Genomic DNA, 16,816 nt, shown 5'->3' on the forward strand with positions numbered 1-16,816 from the left:
TTGATACTGAAATTGAAAATCAACAAACTTTTTTTCAAGCGTTTATCTTGAAATTGAGTGAAAAAAAAAAAAAATTCTTTGTCAAAAACTACGTCCTTTGCATACGTGTAAATTATAATATAACGTAGGTTTAGGTGGGTGGAGCAAAGAGTTGGGAAATGGAGCGAGAAGAGGGTAAAACAAAAATTGACGAGCCAAAGCGAGGTAGTTAATTTTTTTAAATATATATATTTACAAGACATATACAGAGCGTGTGTAGGCCTTATACAATTTATGAAAGGGGATGCCTGTCGCTCTCTCTCTCTCTCTCTCTCCTTTCGATTATTGGCGAGTTCTCACTCTCACACTCACGCACACAACGATTATCATCTCATACGTACACGCGCGTTAATTCACACACTCGCAGCGCGGGCGGCCCCTTTCTCCCAATCGGCGATTCATCGGCTTCCTCGTCTTTTTCGCTATTATTAATATTATTAATATTATTATTTTGGAAAAAAAAACCTATCTGCATTTTCGCACGCGCGCACGCACATGTACATCGATTAAAACATACACGCGTAACACACCCATTCACGTTAATAACAAGCTGCTCCTATATAATGTATGATCGTCGCTTTAGTCTCCATCACAAAGTTGTTTTTTCACCTTTTTTTTCTTTTTCTTTCTCTTTTACTTGAGACGCACGCTTTTTTTACAAGTTGGATATGATAATAGTTCAATACAAAACAAAGTTCGTGACTATTCTCGCTATTCGCACATATAGTTATCGAGATGGCACCGGCAGAGGCTATTAAAGGATCCTTTTTAATCGCTGTAAGGGAGTCTACGCACTCCAGTGAAACAGTCATTCGTGAATTTCTCGGAGTAACGAGACTCTACCTTGTCGCGGTAGAGCGGCAGAGGTAATATTTTTATTAGAAAAGAAACAAAACGAAAAAAAAAAAAAAAAAAAAAATCATCTGCATTGTAGGAAGTAAAACTTTTGCTCTCAGCAAAAATTTCCTTTTTCTTTCTATATATCTGTCATCTTTTGTCCTCGACTCCGAGTAATTCACAAATGTAAAGATGACGCCAATTTTGCAAGCAATTCCTTTATATTTCCTCTAACGGTGCCACCTTTACATTGATACATCCTTTTTAATTATTTATTTTAATTTTTATTTTTTTTTATTTTTCGTACAAAGTGTATAATATAATTATAATAAAAATTGGCTCAACAACGCTCGCTGTTTTTTTTTTTTTACGTGTGTAGTACCTACATAGTTGCGTGCATCCGCTTTGGGAACGGAGACCCTTTGTCGTTTATTCAAGTCTTCGATCGTCCTCGTGATATACAATATAATATAGTACAGACACGATGCAGATAAAAAACTTTCGTTCCTTTGCCACGTTTATTTCATAGTACATTTTCACAATGTTTTTCCGTTTTATTAGTGTACAGTTACTATTTAAGAAAAAACAAAAAACAAAAAATCAGTGCAGGAGGAATGAATTGATTCGTATTCTTTTATGTTTCATATCATCATTTACTCATTTATTCTCTCGAGGTGTAAGAGCGATGACAATTTTTTGTTATACATGAACATACATACACACACGTACGCGTATAAATATATGCTAGTCAACTCGTACAATAATAATAATTGTATGAATCATCTTTCCACCTTTCGCGCGATCTCTTTGAGACTTTGTCCCTAACTTATCTCATCGTGTGTGTGTGTACTTTATTAGTTTGTTTAATTATTAAATTTGTTGTCTTCACTTTTTTTATTATTATTACTTGTAAATTTATAGGATTTATTGAATTATTTCCGTCGTCTCTAACATGTTACGAAAAATCAATTACATGCGTCTTTACAACTTTTGTCAACTATGATGTTTCACCTGTCTCGTATGTTTCGCCTCCCTTCTTAAAGTTCGGGAAAAATTATATTTTTGTGATTAAAAGTGTGTAATCGAATTCCCAAGGAAAATGAAGAAGAGACGACGCGGCTTGGAGCCAACTGTTGAATATTATGTTTTACTTTTTTTTACATACATACGTGTATATTATCAGCACATACGCGCACGTATAATTTTAATTCTCATCTTTTGCTCTACCCCTCGCCTTCAAGCGCATCATCACCCACTTTTGCAACGCAGTATCTTGTCTTTTTTTTTTATTTATTTATTCCTTTATGTCATATCATTATTATCATTATTATTATTATTACTTTAGTTTACTTTATTTGTTTATTATTATTATTATTTATTTTTTTTTTTTTTCATTAAAAATCGCGTGTGTTCGCTCCGATCGAAAAGAAAGCCTATACCGTGGTTTTCCGCGTTTGACAAAAACGTGTTCGCAAGACTAGATAATACTGGAAAAATTAATAAAGTCAAAAACACTCCCGAGCGTACAGAATCCCGTCAATTGAACCATTCTTTCTCTGTTCTTTTTAAAGCCATGCGTTTCTCTTTTAGCAAAAAAAAAAAAAAAAAAAAAAAACGCGTGTTACATCCCTATTATTAACAGGTATACAATATATTTTATTATATACCGCAGTGTTTTCATATCCTTCCTTCCTTGCTTTTCTTTCTTTTTTTTGTGTACTTGCTTCGACCGAGGACCGAGAGTAATTTATTTTTTTTCTTTGAACATGTTTATGCCATAAAAAAAAGAAGTTAATAATAGTAATAGTTACACAAATATACCATAATCAATAGTAAAATGGGGATTATAATAGTAATGAATAACAGTAGTAGTCGTGGTGGTGGTTATGGATTGAGAAAACTTTGAATCAGTCCTCGGTGCACCGAATTCTTTCATTACTTCCTTTCTCCCGTTCCAAATCATAACTTTAACAGACCAGTGGAAACAAAATATATTTTTAGAAGAAAAAAAAAAAAAAAAAAAAAAGAAAAAGGAAAAAATAAATACGTAAAAAAAAAAATAATAAAGAAATTCGCCTTTATCGTTCTCATTTGAAATATCCTTATCCTCGTCGTCGCGCTTTTGTGTAATAAAACTTGTGTTACCCGCGATATACGCCCACGAATAAATTAACTGTAGAAAAGTTTTGTTCTTTATACAAACGTAATATACAATATATAATTTTTTTTTCTTCATCTTATACACATACATATATAATATATCTATTTTTTTTAGTTTCCATCCATCATTTCATCTCGATATAGTGATTATTTATACATGTATAATATATATATTTATTTATTTGTTTATATAGAACTATCTATGATTTTTCTTTGCGCGCGCTTAATCAATCCTACCTTATAGTTGTAAACGTCGTCTTTGTCGTCATCGTACGTGCTTTTTTGTATTTTATATAAATTTTCTTCCCCCTCCATTTACTTGGGCCTTCATTCATTTCACCTTATCTTTATAGTCCATCATATTATTATATGTATATCAGTTTGTTGAATTACAAAATCCGTTATACGACGTATAGTGAGTAATAGTTAATAGTTTTCATACGCATGATAGCAAAAATTGTCTTCTTTCAATCAGCGAAGATCCATACGAAAATGTGTGGACACATCCAGGCACGCCTCGCGTTCTTTTTAGGGAAAAAAAAAAAAAAAAAAAAAAAAAAAAACAACTCCATCATGATGATCATGATCAAATTGAACGCACAGACACTCGCTTTCAATGCAATTACAAAAATCGTTGGCTATCTCTTTACACTCGAAGAGCAACAATGCACTTCCGCCTCATACGCGAACCTGTCCTTTTTCGTACATGCTCCTTTTTTTTTGTTTTTTGTTTTGCACGCTCTCGCACACACGTACATCCTCGCTTAAATGCAACTCTTGTACTAATGCAATACACTTTTCGCTGCTGTTGTTGTTTTTTTTTTTTTTTTTTTTTTTTTTTTCTTTCCTGTTTGTTCCTTCCTTTCCGCTTTCGGTCCCTTGCGGCCGTCCGTCGAGTCTCTTTCTCTCTTTCATCGGCCTCTTCCGTCCTCCTCCTCCTTCTGGACACACTCTCCTCTCTTTTTCAGTCTCCTCGTACACGACGAAGACGACGACGACGAGTGCGTCTCTTCTGTCCCTCCTTCCTCGGAGCCGCTCGCTCTCCCTTTCTCCCCTCGGCCGAGTCCGAGCGAGAATAAAAAACAAGAGGAGGAGGACGGAAGAAGAGAGAGAGAGAGAGAGAGATAACTCTGGGGCCGCGTACAGCACATACACACACACACACCGCTACGCGTTCTTTTTGCCTTGGACGGCCTCGCTTCGTCCTCGTCACCGAGTTCATCGTACTCGAGGGGAGCCCCCCCTCTCTCTCTCTCTCTCTCTCTCCACCCGAGCGCGGCTACGTGTTTACGCATACATGTGTACATACACACGCGCTGGCGTGCCGCGTCCGTGCTCGTTGCGCGTTGTATATATGGTGCCAACGCGCGTATAATATTTATGTATACCATACACATACAATGCACATATACGTATATATCAATAAATAATAATAAAAAAAGAAACATACGCGCGCACGCTTTTGAACATATAGGTACGTCGTGTATATGTACGTGTATATATATATCTATAATATATAGTCCGGCGTTGGGCTCACAGTTCGGCGCCCAAAGGGTCGAGGAGCCTCTTCTCCGGGTCCCTCGAGTCCCTGATGAGCGCCTCCGACAGTTGGGAGCGCGACTGCGACGACGACGTCGACGAGGACGTGGAGGAGTTGAGGGGGTCGGACGCGAGGCCGGCTTGGCGCGCCGTGGCCAAGCTCCGGGGCTCGCACCTGCAGCCTTGGCTGGCGTGTTTCGCGTAACAGGCCTCGCACACGTACAGGCAGCCCCGTAGGGGCCAGTAGCAGAGGAGGCACGGCAGGACGAGGGCCATCGCGCCCATGAAGGTCCAACGGGCCGTTTTCCGGGAGCCACCGCACGAGCAGGGCTCGTCGGCGCAGTTGCTCCCGAGCTCGGACGTGTCGAGGTGTAGCCCGGCCCCCGGGCCACCGCCACCGCCGCCACCACCGCCGACCCCACCCTCCGCGCAATGGTAAAACACGCCCTTGACGCAGCACACGCAGCTCGCGTAGTCGATGACCGACTCGGGGGAGCAGAGACACGAGTTGTCGCACACCCACCGACTCGGCAGGGGCGGTGGCTCCCGGCAGCTCTCGCACCTGCAGCGCCCGCACTGGTCGCACATTATCGACAGACTGGGCTGGGTGCCCTCGGTGCCCCTTGGCCCCCCGAGCCCGTTGCTCGGCTCCTTCGTAAACGACACGGGCTGCTTCGTTATCACCGTACCCCCCACGGGCCTCACCGCGTCCGCCTCGTCCACCAGCTGCTGGCGACGACGCTGCTGCTGTTGGCTCCTGCTGCTGCTGCTGCTGCTGCTGCTGCTGCTCGAGGAACCTATTGGCCGCCTGGAGGGCTTGTTCGTGGCTGTTGTCTTGTGGCTGCTCAGGGGACACGAGGACCGCTGGTGGTTGCTGGGCTTTATCTGGTGGGCGTCGAGGGCGCCGGGCTTGCTGACGACGGCAGCCGGCCTGAAGGGCGTCTCGACGTACTCGTTGGGGATGCGCTCGCCGTCCGGCCTCGGGACCTCGAGGCTCACGACCTCGGCCAGGGCAGCAGCCGCCGCCGCCGCCGCTGCTGTCGTCGTGGTCGTCGTCGTTATGGGCACGGCACCGCCGGGCCTCGGCAGCGACGGGGAGGGGGTAGCCGGTGGCGGCGGTCCAACTGGGGCGGGTCGGCCGGCGCTGCGAAAACTCGTGCTCGAGGAGAGCAGCCGGGGCGAGGGGGGTAGGCTCGCCGGGGACTCGAAGGCGGAGGGCAGCCGGGGTGGCGGCAGGGGCCTCGAGTGGTCGTGGTGGTGGCGGGTCGCGGTGGTGCTCGAGCCGCTGGCCGTGGACGAGGCCGAGGAGGGCGGTCGGGACGGCGGCGAGGCCGCCGCATGCTGCGACATGGGAACTGATGCGGCTAGTACGGACGTTGGGGCCGCCGCGTGATGCCACTGCCACTTTTTCGGGGGTAGGACAGGCAATGGCGCGTCCTGGGCGGCCGCTGGCGCTGAAGGTGATACGACTCCTCCTGGATACTGTTGTTGCCGATTGTTGATCGGCTGCTGTTGGTGCGACGGGGAATAACTGTGGGCAGCCGGCAAAAGTAGGGTCTCGTGGTTGTGATGGCTAGCCCATTGCTGTTGGGGCGGCGTGACGCTGATGGCCGTCGTCGGACGAGTGACAACTGACGACGACAACAGGGATAGATCGAGTGCTCCTCCTCGACCTGTTGGGGGTTGTGGTGGTAGTGGCAGTGCTCCTTCTGGTGTTGTTGTTGCTGCTGCTCCTGCTGCGGCGCGAGGTGGTAGCGCTCGCAGCAAGGGCGTTCCATTAGCGAGGGTGCTGCAGCAGGATGCTCCGCGACCGCTTCCTCCCGCCCTCGCGACGCGCGCTTCATCCCCACCTGCACATGACAAAAACACATTACATTATTACATTGGATTACGAGTGACATGACTAAAGTTTATTTTATTGTATCTTTTTTTTTCAAGTCTAATAGAAGGAAAAAAAAAAAAAAGAGTATCTTTGATAGGTTTGTTGAGAGAGAGATAGCGAGGATGGGACAAGTGTGCGTGCTATTGTTTTGACCACCTGTTGCACACTATCTCTACATTTAAGTCCATTAAATCACGTGCGGACTTTATGAGGGAAGCGTTTGTATACTTAAATATGCTCCTGACGTTACAGCATTTGACGAGGCATTTGATATTAATATGAAATTAGTATCTAAAGCAGGTCATTGTTTTAGCCGAACGACTTATGTGGATTATTGTAACGAAAATCACCCTAAACGTCATATCGAATAAAAAAAAATGTAGCCGACTGATAGCAGCGACAGGTAACGTGTGACTTTGACGTAAAAACAGTTCGCAGTCGAGCGAGGGACAGGTGAGCCTCGGGAGGAGAACTATGAAGCGCGGATACGCCACAAGCAGCTGCTCATATGAATATATTGTTATCTGCATGTATTAAAAAAAACCCACACTATACTTGACTCGTGCCCGCGAACCGAGTGCAGTTCATCGTTCCGAGCGAGAGCAGATCTTTCTCTTTTCTGTATGTAATAGGGCAGGTGTAGGTGTATACATATATATCGCGGGAAGCAAGGAAGAGAGAGAGAGAGAGAGAGAGAACAGTCAGAGGAGCGACAGGACGTGCCGCCGTAGCCGCCGCTACTGCTGCTGTGGAGCATATATATACATACAGGTATCGAGAGGAGAGACGACGACGGAGGAATCTACGCTCGTTTACGTTCACGTGTCAGTGGCTGGATATAATATGTATATATATATAGGTACAGGTCGACGCAAAAGTATTTTTCTCTCATCCTCTGCAGCTTTGCAGAACTCTCCGAGATCGAGTACTTGTATATTATATACAATATGTACATGAGCCATTCCGCGAATAATCATCCGCGTTTTGTTAGTATATCGGTTATAAATAAAAAATTAGCTGGATTGTGTACACGAGACTGGTCAAGCATAGAGAAAATTAATAATAATATTCTGAATTTTTTCCAATAGCATTATCTGCCAGTGTTCAATAAATTGCCATTAACTATAAATCTGATTTTTTTTTTTTTTTTTTTTTTTTTTTTTGTACATCGATCTGCATTTGTCCAGACAGACAGACTTTTAAATCCAAAGACAATCCCCAATGAAACTCGTCGATTGAGCTTGCAAATAATGACCAGGGAATCTAAAAATAATACTCAGCCACAGGGGATCAAGTTTAAAACACAAGTAAATTTTTGATCTAGGGATTTTATTTTTACGCATCGAGGTCCATTATTTATCTACTTTATTGGGACGACAATTTTTCAAATGCATAGTATAAAGCACGAACAAAATAAGATAAATTACAGAGGAGAAGCCTGTAGCAGCAGATGATGCTTGTTTTTTTCCAACTGTTGTCATAGACTATACAAGTGCTGTGCTTATACTGTGTGCAGCTCAAGTTTCCGCTCGCTGATGCTCGTGAGAGGACGATATTTTACGTGTATATGAGTGATCCCCGCGTGAGTGCCTATGCGTCAGACGAGACTTTGTTTTTATTGTAAAAACCATTTTGAACCTCATTAAAGTAACGCCCACCGAGTGCATGTTATCCAATGAAAATACAATTCCTCATTTTTAGGGAATAAAACGTACTCACAAAATAAAATATACATAAAAATATCTTAACAGGCTCTAAAAAGGTGAAATTAAAAAAAACTTCTTGAACTTTATTGATAATCTCATCACACTTAAGTCTATGGATTCACAGGCAACATAAATTACTTTAGACACTTGGGAGACGATGTTACACAAAAGAGAGAAGAAAAGTTGAAGCCAATTTGTTTAAAGAGGAAGAAAGAATATATTATTATTATTGCACGGGGAGGATACAAAGAGGATCATTTTGTCTCGCATTTCATAGTACATATCTGTGAATAAATAAAAACTCTACCACCTAAAATACTCGTTGAATAATTTTTGCTCTTGCGAAAGAGATACGTCTCTTTCTCTATCATTCACTCTTTAACAGGGAAGGGGGAAAAAAAGGGACGAGAAATAGTAAGGAAAAAAAAAAAAAAAAAAAAAAAAAAAAAAAGAGAGAGAAGGTAAGCGAACTACTCTCCTCCTCTCTGGCGGATGATATTCGACAAAGGAATGCCAAGGGGGAAGAGCCAGGCACACAAGTCGAGGAAGCAGCAAGTGAACGAGCAAGAGAGAGAGAGAGAGAAAGGAGGATACGGCAGCGAGGGCTTCAGGTAAAGTCAGCGTTTTGAATGGGACTTCTTGGGAATCCGAGGCAGATGTGCACCCAGAGCGGGTACGGTGTATAGGTATATTGTACGCTACACCACCGAGCCGAGAGTTTCCTCTGTCTCTCTCTCTCTCGCACTCGCCCATTCATTAATTTTTCCCTTCCGATTCACAAAATTTCTTCTCCCTCTTGGCTCCCCCTTCGTCCTTTTTTTTTACTATGTCTTCGGCTTTTACTGCTCTCTCCCTCTCTTTCTTGCACCAATGCGTTTCTTCTGTCGTGTATTTTTTTTTTCCACCAAGATTCTCCTCACCAGCGAGAACAGAAAGGCAGATGGTGGTCGCCTCGATCCCGTTTCCATCTCGTGTGCACCTTCTTTCTTTCATCTCTCTCTCTCTCTCTCACTCTTGGCTCCACTTTTTCGTTTGTCATTGAACGCAGCACGCGAGGGTGAGCCGCCACATACGTGCAAACGAACGCTACCCGGTGAGCGGAAACTCCGAGGGAAACTCAATTTTGCGAGTAACAGGAAATGCTCGCACGACGACCACAAGCTTCTGTGTGTCTGCGTGTCTTTTCAATGCAACCAACTAAGACCTTTTTCCTTCTCTCTCTCTCTCTTTTTGCTGGGTTTTCGACAGTATACCTATGCGTTGAAACGTATTGGATCCGAGTCGTCTGGAGTTTTTTGCCAAGCAATTTTTTTTTTTTTTCTGATTCACGTGATTTTTGGTTAATTGTTCCGAGTAGCGTTTTTCGTATGGCCTCGCAAATTACAATTTCTATGAGAGAGAGGGAAAATAGGCGTGAAAATAACACAATCTTACGAGCAAGAGATAAATATGCATGAGTATTGTAATGTACATTTAATTTGTAAAACAAAACAAAAAACCAAATAGATAGAGAGTTATTTGTCGGTTGTTTATTTGTATTTTTATGGTCACATGAAAAATATTTTTCAACTCATATGTTGTGTAGCAGTGTTTTTCTGTACAGCAAACCTCGAATCGAAATCGCTCTTGCCTCGCGTCAATTAAGATTTTACTCGCAGCAGGACGACAAATGTTTCACCTACGACGTATGACATACGTATGATATAACGAAAGAAGAGCCTATAAGTATAATATGGGTACCACTCCTACAGGTTTACATGCAGATGATGGTGGTATAATAACCGAGAGGGAGAGGAGAGCAGGTTGTTGCTCATTGGCTCCCAAAACGCGTTTTTGGATCGATAGGACGGCATCGGTGATTTTCTCCCTAACTTGTTATCTCTAATCGTGCGTTCCTATTACACGTACGCGCGTTGAAGTGTAAAGAAAATGCAACAAATAATTCTAATCACGTATATATACACTCAATGTACTTATTTAAACGCGCTAAATTACGCCTTAAGTTGAAAATTATTTTTAAATCAACCAAGAGAGAGAGAGAGAGAGAGAGAGATGGGGAGAGAATACTCCGCGATCTTGACAATTGGCGGAGTAAATGTTCCCTGGTGCAAGAGCTGTACCTACTTTCGCGAACGAAACGAAAAAAAAAACTTCCTCAAGCATCTTTCGGCGCCTCCAAATTCATTAGCGGGTATCCGAAGCTCATAAGAGCGCGAACAAACATGCATACCCACGTCAGGAGAAAATACCGATCTCTAAATCCGGTGGAAATGATCCTCGGTACAGAGACGTGCTTGTGCGTGGGATTTAGGATGAAAGTAGGCCTTCGAATTCGGCGTGGGCGCACGGGAGAATCGCGTGGGCGAGCGACCCGTTCACTACATATACATTTCGCGCTTGTATCCGTACGACATACACTATATTCGAACAGTTGTGGGAGTTGCCGCTGCTGCACCGGCGATGCTTATTTTCTCCTTTCCTCGGCACTAAGTGGTTACGTTGGACTATAATCATTGTGACTACTTTTATGCAGTGATTTACATACATTTTTATACTTGTATAATTTAATCTTCCTTTCAAAAGGACAAAGAAGTAAAATAAAATATCGTCATTTTCATGGATCATTATCACAGTGTATATTATTATAAATTAATTTTATTTCATACGTTATTGCAATTTAAACAATTTTACAAATTTCGCCAAATAAGTCACGCGATCAGTCTCTTAACCAATCGATCTCTCAAGGATTGTACATATGGTGTTTCCGGTGAACGAACCCATCCATTGATTTCCGATGTACTAACCAATAGGTGGTAGTTTGCACACCTGCACGAGTTTTACGGTAACGCCATATTTTTTCTCCCCCCCCCCCCATTCGTCTTTCGTGCCGTGTCAGACTGGACAAGGGCGTGTCTCTCTAGCTCTACGTATCAACGTAGGTGTATAAATATACTCTTTTTTTTGTCTGTACCTCGACCACGTCATCGCATTTTGGTCCATTCGATACTCGTCCAAACCACACCGAGAGAGCACCAAGAAAATTTAGTCAAGATTTACCGTGCCTGATAATGTCAAGTCCAATATAAACGAACACACGGATAAAGGAGCCATGCACATTGAAGGGATAGACGCGCTTTCATTGAGATGATGATTGGCAAGCCCAAGCTTTTTTTTTTTTTTTTTTTGTTTTTTCTACAATCCATGTACCTGCAGGCCACGCACGCAAATGTAGTATGGGCAATCTCTTTGTAAATTTTTCTTCTTTTTTTCTCCCGTTTGTTAATACATATACACCTATAGACACGTTATAGAGCAAGACGAGCAGAGCAGACGGCAGGCGCCTCTTGATTGTTTAACTAGCGATTGTTTGACGATGAGCGCGAGTATAGCAACGCGTGCTCGCGCTAAAGCCGCGGCAATGGTAAAAATAGAGTTGTAAGGTGGTACAGCATAGCGCTGGCAAGCTGCGGATTGTGATGATGATGACGGTGATGCTGGGGCTCGTTTACCGGTGGCTCGTGTTTTTCACGCGTCTTCTTTCTGTGGCGGGGATTTTTTTGGCGACCGATTTTTCTGGAAACCGATAACTGGTGTCGGTTCCATTGGCCAAAGTCAACGTCTGGCATTGGAGAGGAAAAAGAAGAGAAAAAAAAAAAAAAACAACTTTATTTTCACGAATGTGCGTTCACGGCATTGGCCTCAATTTGGCGATCGAGCGACCGGAAGTTTCGATAATCCAGCACGAAACAAAAAAAAAAAAAAAATGTATAAAATACGGCCGTGCCGCGCGATAAAAGTTGAAAAGCCGGCTCGAGCGAAAAGCGCGGTATATACTGTAGGTATAGGATCGGTCGCCGTTCTATAGAAGACCTTGTGGTGCGCGAGCGAGCTTCTCTGCGAGTGTGGTGCACACGTACATATACAATATATACATTGTACAGCAAGCAGAGAGAGAGAGAGGAGGAGGAGCACAAGCGAGCCATTCAGGCCGCAGTTACTGAAAGGAATGCGCCTCTATCAGCCGGCGATTGCCACAGGTCAAAGCTTTCAGTCACGTATATCGGTGCCACGCGCGCGCGCGTGTGTGTGTAGGTTTACGTGTGTCTGCGAGCGCTGGTGGTTTACTCGCTCGCGGTGCTGCTGCGCTCTCGCGAGCTATACTTGGAGCGCAATTTTTTTTTTTTTTTTTTTTTTTTTTTTAGATGCACACTGCAGATGTACCGTAACGACATCGCACCCCCTGCAGTATACGAGTAGTCTCGTTTTTCATTTTCATCCCCTATATACACTGCATATATTGGTGTACACCCGCACGAATTTTTCCACGCTCAATTATCGGAGCAGCTCCAATGTGCAGGTACGCGCCCACACACAACCGAACCATTTTAACCCATCGGAGAAGAGGGAGGGAGGGAGGGAAAAGACACTCGCGAGTATATTCGTGACGCATTTGCACTTGAAACAAACAAACACTCACCGAAAATTCATGGGACGAGCGCTGATATGTTTAATATCCAAAAACGCGCAGCTCGCATAATTTGTCGTCCTCTGTCCTTCGCATGTCTTCTTATCCTTGGGCGTACAAGAGATATTTATATACTACGTTACATTTGTACTTTGTTCACTCTAGTTGCGTTCAGTTGCATCTCGAGAGAAATAAGTAGGCGCGTCTCGCGTCGTCACCACACTGTACGCGTGTAGAGATATAGAGAGGCACACACGCTCGCGCGCATCCGTATAGTCACACTTGGTGCATCTCGTCGCGCTGTGTAGCCAGCGTTTATTATTACATATCATAGGCGTGCTCCCCATCCATCTGTATGTCTCACACCCACCGTCGAACAATGTTTCAAAGTTTCACGTCACTCTGGGAACTGCAGTGCACTTGATTTCTTTCGAACGCACTCACCAATTTTTCCCCTTCAACCCTCTGTCGGGGGTGCACTTGAAAAACCCGGAGGACACGAGCACACACATATTATGTACACAAACATACACACACACACCACAATAACCACAATACTTGGGCTGCACTGTAGGACAATCTCCAATGAAAAAACAAACAAAAAATTACGCGAGTGCTGGTGTTTTTTAGCCGGCAGCGGCTCGTCATTCACGAAGAATCCCGTGCGTGTGTGTCTCTTTCGGCGCTGTGTGTTGCACATCCGCCCTACCCTTCTCTCTCGATATACTTATATCTCGCGTTTTCTGTGCTGCGGCGCGCTCCCATTCAAATATAGCAGCATGAATGAGGCGAGAGTAGCTTTTTATGCCGCACTCCGCCGCCGCAGAGAAGGGAGCCAGAAGCGAGAGCTCCTATATATACTTTGCACTAAATAACGCCGCCCGAGTGCATCGGGGCTCTCTCGGCTGATTATTATTGTAGACTCTGCGGGTTGTCGATCGAGGACGATGAGTGTAATGTCCAACCCTGGAGCAGAAAGTGCGGCTTGTGATGGCCAGGGAGGAAGGAACGTACGGTCGAGCAGCCGGGGCGCGACTACCGCGGCAAGACCGACGAGGGGCCCCTAATTCTGCTGGTTGCTGCTCGTGGTCTCCCGGCTTATCTTCTCTTTCTCCTCCATACATCTGCGGGAAGAGAGTGTAAAAGAGAGAGAGAGAGAGGGTCGGTCGCTGGTGCTGCTGCTCCGTGCAACCGGACGCCGGAAATCCCGTGTGCGAGCAAGACGGACGTACCGTGTATGTGTGTGTGCCGCGTGGAGGCTGTTCTCGGCACAACTTTTTTTTCCTCTTTCTATCGGTCGGTCGGTCTGGCGATGCGCGCGCATCGAGCGCCCTCGAAAGACTGATGAGAGAGAGAGAGAGAGAGCGCGACCGAGAGGAGGCCGGTGAGTGAGCGAGAGAGAGACAGCCGGGGAAGACTGTGCCGGCGGTGCGCGGAGTGGGCGGCCGGCCGGAAGCGCAGAGAGAGACGGTCGATCCGTGCATGCTTGTGTGCGTGTATGGTGGGGTTGCACGGATGTGCATATACAAGCCCCACAGTGCGCATACCGCACAATCTCCTCTCTCTCTCTCAACAGTCTGTCTGTCCGTCCGTCTGTCTGTACTTGGCTGCTTCTACTTGCTGCAGCACATATATATACACACCTGTATAAGCAATGGTGGTAGTTTTATAGAGCCACGGTAAAGCAGAAGAGGAGGTGGTGTGTAGGTAAGGTTTATGTGTAAAGGTAAGAGGGAGGGAGGAAGAGAGTGGTAGAGGGGGAAAAAAAGTAGGGGAAGAGCAAGAATTTGCACCTACGTAGCACTTGTATACACCTACACTGGTGTCTCTTTGATATTTTATGGATGGTGCATGTGGTGATGTGTGGGTGAAACGACGACGACGACGACAATTTGTAAAGGATAGGTGTGTACGCGGGGACGTATCGCCATCTGGCGACATCTCGCCGAGAGGAAAGAGAGGGAGGAACGAGGCAGAAGGAGGGGAGGGACTTGTGTATTATGAATGAACGGAAGCTACATCATTGAAGTTTCGAGATAAATGAAAACACATCGTTTCGTTGCCCCTTCCACCTCGATGTTACCCAACCCCCCCCTCCCCAAACAACTCCCTTCCTTCATCTATACCAATACATGTATGTATATATATACACGTTTCGTCTCTCTGGCTGGCACGTTACGCTATAAATATATAGCGTACTATATACTGTCACGTCCACTACTACTATACACACACACCCCAGCGATCAATGATTACGAAAAAGGAGATCAGAACACACATCCTATGCTACTCCCTGCATGCAGCATGCCTCTCTTCGTTCCACATCTGGCTGCTCTCTCTCTCTCTCTCTCTTTCTCTTTCTTAGGCTCACGATTTTTCGAATGGAAGAAGAAGCGATGAACGAGCATGCACCACACACGAAATCGGCTACCATGTGTACATGTATAGTATACTGGCAGCAAGAAAAAATAACGTGTGCCAATTGTACGAAGCCGTGACTCCGACGTATGTGTACACGTGTGTGTATATGTGTGTGAGATCGTTCGTTCGTTCATTCACGGCATTAGCGTGCCGAAAGCAGGAAGTCAGTTTGTGTGTGAGATCAGTGCCGTGCATGACTCGAGCTCGTCGATTGTTTGTCGTTCAATGCGACGCGTATATACATATATGCACGTGTACGTGTGTTTTTCATTGATAATAACGTACGATTCATTGAGAAGAAGGCGAGACAAAAAGACTCGGCTCTTGATTCAAGCGATCTCGCGCACTTGCGTTCCTTATCTCTCTCTCTCTCTGCATGTGTTGCTGCGCGCATGTGTGTACACACATTTGCGATCGTTTGAGATAACGCGAGCACGAATTTTTTCTTTTCTATTTGTGTAAAAAAAAAAAAAAATGTAGTAGATAATACTTTGATAAGCACACGTAATGAGAAAAACGTATGGAAAAAGGCAAGAAATGTTGGTTGACAGGGAGTAGTCGTCATCTTTATGAAGGTGATGGTGATCGAGTCATATATGTTCCTCTTTTCTACCAACACCCGAGTGGAAAAGCTTAAGTTTCTCATGTTTTTTCCGTGTTTTTACTGATCAATTGTGTACCATTACCTACCGATATAATATCCACCAACATTACAAATTTCACTGTATATAGGTATGTATCAAGAGTCGGAAAAAAGATAATGCATACTTATGTGAAGTGATGGCGATGACGTGTGTTTGACGTGACGTGTGACAACATATTCCGATTAATATCTCATTGCTGGAAATGAGTTAATCCTTCGTTTATTACTAATGCCTCGGAAATTCAGACAAAAGATGACAAACCACAATTTATCTCGGTGTTTCGTGCGAATTTACACGCGTGCGTAACACCGAGAATCATCATCAGCATCGTCATGATGAACAATATACTGGACTGGAGGAACAACGCATCATGAACACGCTCCTGACATTATTACGAATTTTTAGTATGGGCTGTGTTTTTTTTTTTTTTTTTTTTTTTTTTTTTTTTTTTTTTTTTTTTTGTAAAAAAAATTCTCGAGCTGAAATTGAAAAAAAAAAAAAAAAAAAAAAAAAAAAAAGGATCAGCACTCCGGTTGTAAGCATATTACGCAGTTGCGTGAAAAAAGTGGTTGCATATTACGTGGGTGGACTGATAAAATGTGTGCGTCGTTGGGCGCACTTGCGTTCACCCTTACGCACGTGATCGATCAATGGAGTGACACGAGTACCTTCTTACTTATCCAGATGCGAAAAAAGTTAGTATTAAGTACAGATCTTAAAATGTGTGCCGCGTGTTTTTTCAAAAATATGCTTAAGACTAACACCTCCTGATTACAAGGTAACACTTTCAATCTCATTGTTGAATGCGGTTGAATGCCAACTCGTTTTTCCGTGCGAGAGATATGAATGGAAAATAATAAAATTGATCTCTTGAAATTATATAAAATTACTCGAGCAGCACAACACCACGAGATAGATCATTTTCTGCTGTTGTACTTGTAACAGAGCAGCGAAACAGCAGTTCCACGAAACACTAATCGATTCTCGCGAGAGCACAACACACACACACACACACACGCGTGGAAAACAAAAGAATCTACATTACGTATCTCCTTCTCTCGCTGCTGCCCCTCCTCTACACCATATATATATATATATACAGCATGATATGTAACGGTGGCAT

The 16,816-nt window shown here is 44.0% G+C and overlaps 1 protein-coding gene across 1 annotated transcript in view; it reads right to left on the minus strand.

Annotated features, from left to right (window-relative positions):
- Positions 1 to 4,538: 4,538 nt before the first annotated feature.
- The window catches only part of sty (sprouty signaling antagonist), a 36,551-nt gene continuing 24,273 nt past the window's right edge, over positions 4,539 to 16,816 (minus strand). The window contains 3 exon segments of the mRNA XM_089596465.1: positions 4,539 to 5,269; positions 5,271 to 5,362; positions 5,497 to 6,425. Of these exon segments, the coding sequence (XP_089452591.1) occupies positions 4,570 to 5,269; positions 5,271 to 5,362; positions 5,497 to 6,425 (1,721 nt within the window). The 3' untranslated portion in view covers positions 4,539 to 4,569.

The sequence above is a fragment of the Copidosoma floridanum genome, unplaced genomic scaffold, assembly GCF_036245765.1.
Source record: "Copidosoma floridanum isolate Cflo_tuat_1 unplaced genomic scaffold, Cflo_Japanese_pri ptg000030l, whole genome shotgun sequence".
Classification (NCBI taxonomy): Eukaryota; Metazoa; Arthropoda; class Insecta; order Hymenoptera; family Encyrtidae; genus Copidosoma; species Copidosoma floridanum.